Raw genomic sequence first — 7,663 nt, 5'->3', positions numbered from 1 at the left:
CTACAACAGAGGCTGAGCTGCTCTCATTGGTGCAAATAGCTAAGGAATCAATGGCTCTGAAGCGCCTTTTCAAGGAAATGCGGTTTAATCCCCAGGCCCCTTGGAACATATATTGTGACAATCAGCAGACTATCCGTTTGGTAGCGCTTGAGAGCATGCGAATAGATACTCGGCTGCGCCATATTGATATACATAACCTTTGGCTGAGACAAGAGTATCAGAAGGGATCATTTGATATAACATATCTCCCCACGGGGGAAATGCCTGCGGATGGGCTCACCAAAGCCCTATCAAGACAGCGCTTCGAGCACTTCAGAGCCCTTCTCAACATGGTCAAAATTGAAGTCACAAATTCATAGGCACGAAGAAATGGGGCAAACTCAATTGATTTACCCGCGCAGGCAAAGACGTCAGCCGCGCTACATACCACTACCGAAGGGTATCACTATGCTCCGAAGATCAAAAATAACCACTACCAACCAGACCAGCAAAGCTCACCGCTCAGAGCAGGGCACCCAGGGCACGGATGATCTTGCGAGCAGCAGCTTTCTGCTCAGCGGAAGACTCACCCCCTTCGGGATCGCCATCCTCCTCAAAGCCGTCCTCCAAAGCCCGTTCCTTTGCTTCACCGATCGTAAGAAGGGGCTTCGTACCCTTATCCCGAGCACTGAAAAAATGGGCGGTGTCCTCATCGTACAGCGAGGCAAGCTGAAGGCGCAGCGCAATGCAGGCATTGGAGATCGCCTGTACTCAATTGTCAGCACGGAATATGGGTTAGAATGCTCATGAAGCAAGACTCACGGTTTCCTTGTCGTCCAAAAGAGCTTTCTTCAAGACCCGAACAAGGGGCTCAGCAACGTTGGGACTGGGGTAGGTATTAGCTATTTGTCAAAATCGAGCATGGCAGCATACATACATAGGCTCACACTTGTGGCCACCGCTCTCATAGAGCGCGCAGCGCTCCGCGCGGCGCGTAGGATCCCGCTTGCAGTGCTCAAGTTCACCCTTACCAGCAAGGCAAGAGCGCACACAACCAAGGCAGGGGAGCTCGAAATGCTCATCGGTGAAGACCACGATGGGGGGTAGGTCTTCGTCAGCGATCTCCAAGGGGTTCAGGTGGGTGCGGGCCTCGAGTTTCTGAGCTTTACGCTCAAGGCGATCAGCTTTGCGAAGATCGTTCTACCAGAGTTAGAGCTTGCCAAGGGGTGAGGGGAGAGAAGTACTTACGCGAACCTGACCTCGGGTGCGCTCACGAACAAGCTTGACCTTCTTGGACGCAGCAGCAGGGGCTTTGGCAGCGCGTTTGGCCTTGACAGAGCGGGACGAACCACCTTTTCCTGCGGCTTTCTGCGAGGATGTAGCACTCTTGCCCCCACGGGCAGCAGCGGAAGACGAATGACGAGTACGAGCCTAAGATCAATTGATGTTAGACCTGAGCATACCAAAGCGTGTTGTGCGATGTTGTCAAGCACACCACAAGGGGTAGCGCTGATCGAAGCCATCGCGCAACAGGGGTTGCGATGATCAGAAGCCATATCAAGAAATGACTTACCATTTTGATAGAGGGATGAAGAAGAAACGTCTCTGAAGGCGGGATCAAAGGGGGGTATTTATAGTTTTTCGAGAGTGATTCAGAGGGCTACAGGGGTTCCTACGATCATTTCTCACTGCTGAGCACTGCAAGGTGCATCCAACATTCATTTCGCATTTTACTATGTACGACACGATCACTTGAAGCCCTTTTCAAAATATCAGAGCTCCAACTGGGGGGTGTGTCAAAAGTAGGGTAGCCCTGATCGGTTTAGCTTCCCTGACAAGGATCTGATGCTCCATCTGTATATAAGGAGCTCTGCTGGCCCCCTCCTATGATAGAATCAAGGCTCTTTTAACCCTCTCTTATGTGCCCCTCTGCTGTGCGTGCCACACCATGTGTCCCGGCTAGCTCGAACCAGTCAAACTCAAGACCGCCATAATGCAAACTCGTGATTGGCAGTCACTCTGAACAAGCCGCCTTATCGTCCTCTCCAACGTTGAACAACTGTCAAACAATTTAGTGTAGTTCGACAAAGGTAATCTTGGCGAACATGAAACTGCCCACGTAATGTTAGCGGCGAAATAAGCTTTTTGTCTCTGTAAGCTCCTATTGATTGAGAGGGGGGGCTGGAAAATGGCCAAACATATCGAAAAGTCCAGAGGAAGCAAATATACATTTTTGCCCAGCAGCGCATTATTTATATATAGAGAAGGCATAAATAAATATGCATAATAATAAGAATATATCTTATATTTATGTAAAAAATTCTATACAAGAGATAATGAAATAAAAGATATTTCAGATTTCATAACCCGCAATTAGGTACCATCTAAGGCGCACTACTGCGATCCATTACCGTCGACTGCTGGCGTTCCCACAAACTCTCTTCTAAACCCGTCCAATATACTTTTATGAGCGAGGTCTGGGCCGTTTTAATCGGAGTAGACGGCAACGGCGGCCCCTGCGCCGCGTTGTTCTGAGCCCTCAAATTTAATGAGAACCTTGACGTTCGGAGATCAAATCCAATCAAACAAATTGCCAAACAAATCAATCAAATATGCCAAAATTTTATTTCAATCAAACAAATACAAAATCCTCGATTTGAAGAAACCTTTGATATATTTGATACACAATATGCCATCCAGCGTCCATGGTTTATGCTCTAGTTATAGTATATTTATCAGCATATATTAGTTGGTTAAACCCCTGTCAAGCTCCCAGACCGGGAATACACAGTTAACCGGGTAAAGCAGTTTTCGCTTCTAAAGTTGTGACTCATCCCCCCCACCTTGCTTATATTTGGTACATTCCCAACTTGGAACACATGCCCTCCCTCTCACTTCAAGCATCACGCGCCTTGTCGAAACCACGTTTCTCTCCAAGAATCAACATTAAATTAACTACCTTAACTCCGCTCCTGTTCCCATGGAACAAGAAAACTTTACTAAGGCGCGATACGCCGCCATGATATGGAACGCACCACTGTCTGAAACCCGCGCAGCAGAGCTTCTTGACCACCTCCAGCTGTTTGACGGTTGCACTGTTATTGACTTGGGTTGTGGGTGGGGAGAGATCCTTCTCAGGGCAGTTTCGCGAAACAGAGAGAAAATCACTGCGGTCGGAATTGACACAGATGCCGCGCATCTTGAACGAGCTCGGGCACTAGCTGAGAATCGGGGGCTCAATGTGGATTTCAATCAGCAACCCGCCAGCGAGTATACTGGACTTGCAAGTAGAGCTATCTGCATAGGCTCGTCGCATGCGCTTGGGGGCAGTAAAGCGATGTTCGACCGCTTATCCAAAATTGTCCCAAAGGGCAGAGTTCTCGTTGGCGACATGATCTGGAATCAACCTCCAACCAGTGCAGCCCTGGAACTATTTGGTAGTGAAATTCTCACACTAGCTGAGTTAGTCGCTGCGAGTCGAGAAAGTGGATGGGAGGTTTTGAATCTGGGGGTAGCAGACCAGCGTGAGTGGGATGATTTTGAGTCAAAACATCGAGCAGGCCAGAGAGTCTTGATCCTTGAGAGTCCAGAGAGTCCTTTCGGGCAACAGCTTAAGGAGGAGTTGGCGAAACGAGAAAGGGATTACCTTACTGTTTACCGTGGCCTGTTAGGTTTTGCTTTCCTTGTTCTCGGTCGATAATGGGCTAGAATTGGTCAGGGCGAGATATCACTACCTCTAGTAACATGTCTTCGTGTTGCATTGTCTTTTTATCTTAATAAAATGACACGTTAGAAGTCTCAAGTCACCTGACCCTCCACAAACATACACTTTTTCAATGTCTGATTATAAACTTCAATTGCATAACCCTTAATTATCATAACAAGTTAAAACTTGATTGATTAAAGTTTCTTCGATACAGCTGGTAATGGGCATCCAATTATGCTCAGTGAGAGGAAATATTGAAGCAGCGCCGACGCCATTCTCATTTCGAGGGATAAGTTCCCATCATGGATCTCTGAATCAGGCCTGAGGACATGAATGTGCCATTTGGTCGTCCACAAGTTCTTCCGCAATCACGCTTTGGCGACGTCACTTATGTGTGTTGATTAGAGGGCAATCTCCTTTAGCTCAGCATTAAGCCAGTAGGCATCCTTCCCCAAAATATTGTCAACAGAGTACAGAAGATTCAACAGTCTAATGCACAAGTTCGCGTCGTGGCAAATCTCCTTATCGTTCTGACTATAGTGTTGCTGTTTAGAAAATATTTAAATAACTTGGGCGCATGATATGTTTCTTTTTCCTTTATGTCCGCTATAGCCAATCATCTGGAAGTTTTGCAACCGTGTCCAGGTAAACCCCATGCTCTCGTGCAACCTGATAAAGGGACAAAAGCAATAATATAATAAGGTTAAAGATTTAACGCATATATATGTCGTCTTCTCGTAAACTGCCCACAAACTAAGGTCTATGTAGCTCTCAGCCATAGGTCTCAACTACAAATAATATAAGCCATATTATCACAAGCAGGTTTTCCATGGCAAAATCTACTATGGATAGGCAAGATACATGGGACTAGGACTAGAGAATAGCTGAAGTCAGAATATACTTATTCGCCACATTTTTTCTCTGAAATTTCGGATTTTCAATAAGTGCTGTATTCTCAACTACATACGCCCTCTATCTAGCCTGTGTTAATAATAGGATTCCCTTCGTAGACTTCAGATAAGCGATTATTAATATGATGGCGTCTTAACTCAGTGGCCGGAAAGCTATACACCTCGCGCATCTAATGACGGCTCGATCTCGCCTATCACTAGCTGTAAACAGGGAGATGCCGATCTTCCTAGCCTTGCGTCTATCTTTGGTTCCCTGGCATAAAACGAACTATGGAACGAAAAGAATATTCTCATGCCTCTCACTCTTTTTCGAGACAGCGATGCTACCGAGGACGTAGACAAGGTGTACAGCCTGATAGGCCCTGGTGAGGGAATCGAGCGTGGCAGCATATACGGAATACAAACGGCGTATTTAGAAGGCTAGGAAAAGAATACTGCTACGGAAAAAGCATATGTCCGGGCTGTGGGAAGAATTTCTCATACTAAAATTTACTGTGCTGTTTCGAACTATTTTTCACGAGCTGTGCCTACCCAAGTCCAGTTTGTCATTATATGGGTCGTTTTGCGTCATCTCATGCATCTACAAGGATTAATACGCGGGTAATGTAATTCAACACATAATTCTTCTGCAGGTGAATGTTTAGCAGTTTGTAGATTGTTTGAGCGGGGTATTAACCGGAATTTAGGCTATTGTATTATCAGCGTCCTGAAGTAAACTATAAAAGACGTAACCATAACTTGGAAGGTATAACACAGGTAATAAGTAAGCTCCAGTATCCTGGTGCGCCTCACTTAGTACCACATATATACTCTCTTATTTGTGTTTCCTTCTTTAATGGCCAAACGCCTGCTCTATACGCTTGCTTGGGGCTTGGCTGTTTGCCAGGTCGCTTGCAGCCAGAAGCCCAAGCAACAAGAGTATACGAATCCTATCCTTCCAGGATGGAACACAGACCCGAGCTGTACCTTTGTCAAAGAACTAGATGGCACATTCTTCTGCACTACGTCTTCGTTCTTGGCCCTCCCTGGGATCCCAGTATTTGCGAGTAAGGATCTTGTCAATTGGAGGCATGCTAGCAATGCTTTGACTAAGGAAGAACAACTCCCTGAGCTTTCAAGAAGAGGGTTGGAGCATGAGGGTATCTGGGCTTCCACCCTTAGGTACCGCAAGGGCATGTTCTATCTCATCACCACCTACGTCTCTTGGATCGATGGATGGGGCCCTATTGTCCTTCTTTTTACAACCAAGAATCCCTACGACGATTCTGCATGGAGCGGTCCTATCCGTATTGAGAATCCGGCTAACGACATTGATCCTGACATCTTTTGGGATGATGATGGAAAGGTTTACATGGCAGTTGCTGCAGGCATCTACGTCAGCGAAATCGACATCAACAAGGGCACTGCAACTGAGCCTTTTAAGATCTGGAATGGAACTGGTGATCGTAACCCTGAGGGACCCCATTTCTACAAGAAGGATAACTGGTATTACCTACTGATAGGAGAGGGTGGAACTGAGTTGAACCACACAGTGACTATTGCCCGATCGCGCAACATTCGTGGACCTTATAAGGCATACGAGGACAATCCCATTCTTACTGCAAAGAACACCGAGGAATGGTTCCAGACCGTTGGCCATGCTGATTTATTCCAAGATGCTTCTGGAAACTGGTGGGGAGTTGCACTCGCGACTCGCTCAGGCCCGGAATGGGAAGTCTATCCCATGGGCCGAGAAACAGTTCTCGTGCCAGTGCAATGGAAGGAGAACAAGTGGCCGAGTCTGGATATGGTACGAGGAAAGATGTCTGGGCCTCTTCCACCAACTGATAGGCAGGTCCCAGGAACTGGCGCCTGGGTCGACGCTCCAGATAAGGAGGACTTTGCTGTCGGATCATCTCTGCCTCGGCACTGGTTCTTCTGGAGACCTCCTAAGCAAAATCTATTTACCATCTCACCAGAGGGACATCCCAACACCTTAAGGGTTCTTCCATCCAGAGTCAACCTGACTGCAGATGAGAAATACGACCCAGTCAACGAAGGATTAGGCTTTCTTGCACGCAAACAGACAGCCTCGGTCTTTACTTATAGCATCGATTTATTATTCGACCCTAAGGTTGCCGACGAAGAGGCTGGCATTACTGTCTTCCTCACACAGACCCAGCATATCGATATTAGTATTATCAACGTCAAAAGCAAGAACGAGAAGGAGGTTACACGTAAGCTGAGGTTTAAGGCCGAAACTTCAGGAAAACCTGACGTTCATGCTCCTGAGACCAGGATTAGGAGTATCCCTAAGTCCTGGCTCAAGGGTCCTATCAGACTTGCAGTAACCGCTACTCGTGATCACAAATATGAGTTTTCAGCCAGCTCAGCAGCAAGCCGCATGAGATCAAGAAGCTTGGATATGCCAGCGCTGAGATTGTCTCTGGTGGTAACGGACCTTTTACAGGTGAGCTTACCATGTCCCTGCTTTGAATCCGCTTATAGTTATTAATATCATATTCAGGAACCATCGTTGGTGTCTTTGCTACTAAGAACGGCGGCAAAGGTAAGACACCTGCGTACTTCAGTCGATGGAGGTATACTGCACTTGCCCAGGAGGTTGGAGAGGGAAGGTTTGTCCCGGCATAAATTTCAGCCTACGGCGGGAGAAGACAATAAGGACCGAAGCTTACGTGAGATTTGATTTCTCTGATTTTAGATTAGCAGCAATATAATGAGATACTACATGAATTAAGACTCTTATAACCTTTCTTTAAACACTACTTAATTAGTTTAGAACCGTGCTGTAGCTCTGCGTTGATTCTCATTCATACTTCACAATATCAGGCATGCTAAACTATGTGCTCTCGTACGTGGATATCAGGCGTCCTATGAGAAAATAAGACCCGCTTCTCTAGTCATGCTAAAGACGAGGTCCTCCACGCGTTTCGTATCGCAATGGGAACTAATAGTCGTATCGGGAGCTTCGAAGCTGCTATCGGCAAGTGCCTACAGCTCGAACTGATCGCAGAACAGCTTAACGCTATCTAAACTAAGCTGGTTAATGACGTAGAATCAGTCGAAG

General features: G+C 46.7%; 3 protein-coding genes across 3 annotated transcripts; 2 read left to right on the top strand and 1 right to left on the bottom strand.

Annotated features, from left to right (window-relative positions):
- Positions 1 to 478: 478 nt before the first annotated feature.
- FOXG_17728 (uncharacterized protein) lies at positions 479 to 1,555 on the bottom strand (the record flags this gene model as incomplete). Its single annotated transcript, XM_018397726.1, has 5 exons — positions 479 to 744; positions 802 to 865; positions 917 to 1,179; positions 1,228 to 1,410; positions 1,553 to 1,555. 5 exons carry the CDS (start codon positions 1,553 to 1,555, stop codon positions 502 to 504), a joined length of 756 nt encoding a protein of 251 aa, XP_018258860.1. The 3' UTR covers positions 479 to 501.
- Positions 1,556 to 2,885: 1,330 nt separating this feature from the next.
- Positions 2,886 to 3,842, top strand: FOXG_22959 (uncharacterized protein). The gene has a single exon (XM_018403369.1). The coding sequence runs from the start codon at positions 2,960 to 2,962 to the stop codon at positions 3,677 to 3,679; it is 720 nt and encodes a 239-aa protein (XP_018258859.1). The 5' UTR covers positions 2,886 to 2,959; the 3' UTR covers positions 3,680 to 3,842.
- A 1,517-nt stretch (positions 3,843 to 5,359) lies between these two features.
- On the top strand, positions 5,360 to 7,307 carry FOXG_17727 (uncharacterized protein). Its single transcript, XM_018397725.1, has 2 exons — positions 5,360 to 7,045; positions 7,103 to 7,307. The coding sequence occupies exons 1-2, from the start codon at positions 5,432 to 5,434 to the stop codon at positions 7,280 to 7,282; spliced, it is 1,794 nt and encodes a 597-aa protein (XP_018258858.1). The 5' UTR covers positions 5,360 to 5,431; the 3' UTR covers positions 7,283 to 7,307.
- Positions 7,308 to 7,663: the final 356 nt, after the last annotated feature.

Source organism: Fusarium oxysporum, genomic scaffold (genome assembly GCF_000149955.1).
Source record: "Fusarium oxysporum f. sp. lycopersici 4287 supercont2.96 genomic scaffold, whole genome shotgun sequence".
NCBI classification, from domain to species: Eukaryota; Fungi; Ascomycota; class Sordariomycetes; order Hypocreales; family Nectriaceae; genus Fusarium; species Fusarium oxysporum.
Note: the sequence above shows the minus strand (reverse complement) of the source record. Positions and strands in the feature narration are given on the sequence as shown.

What these genes read in the sequence shown, in the direction of transcription:
- FOXG_22959 (XM_018403369.1), top strand. Translation starts at nt 2,960, where the DNA reads ATGGAACAAGAAAACTTTACTAAGGCGCGATACGCCGCCATGATATGG.
- FOXG_17727 (XM_018397725.1), top strand. Translation starts at nt 5,432, where the DNA reads ATGGCCAAACGCCTGCTCTATACGCTTGCTTGGGGCTTGGCTGTTTGC. An exon ending in TGGTAACGGACCTTTTACAG is followed by an intron (nt 7,046 to 7,102) that starts GTGAGCTTACCA and finishes TATCATATTCAG; the next exon opens with GAACCATCGTTGGTGTCTTT.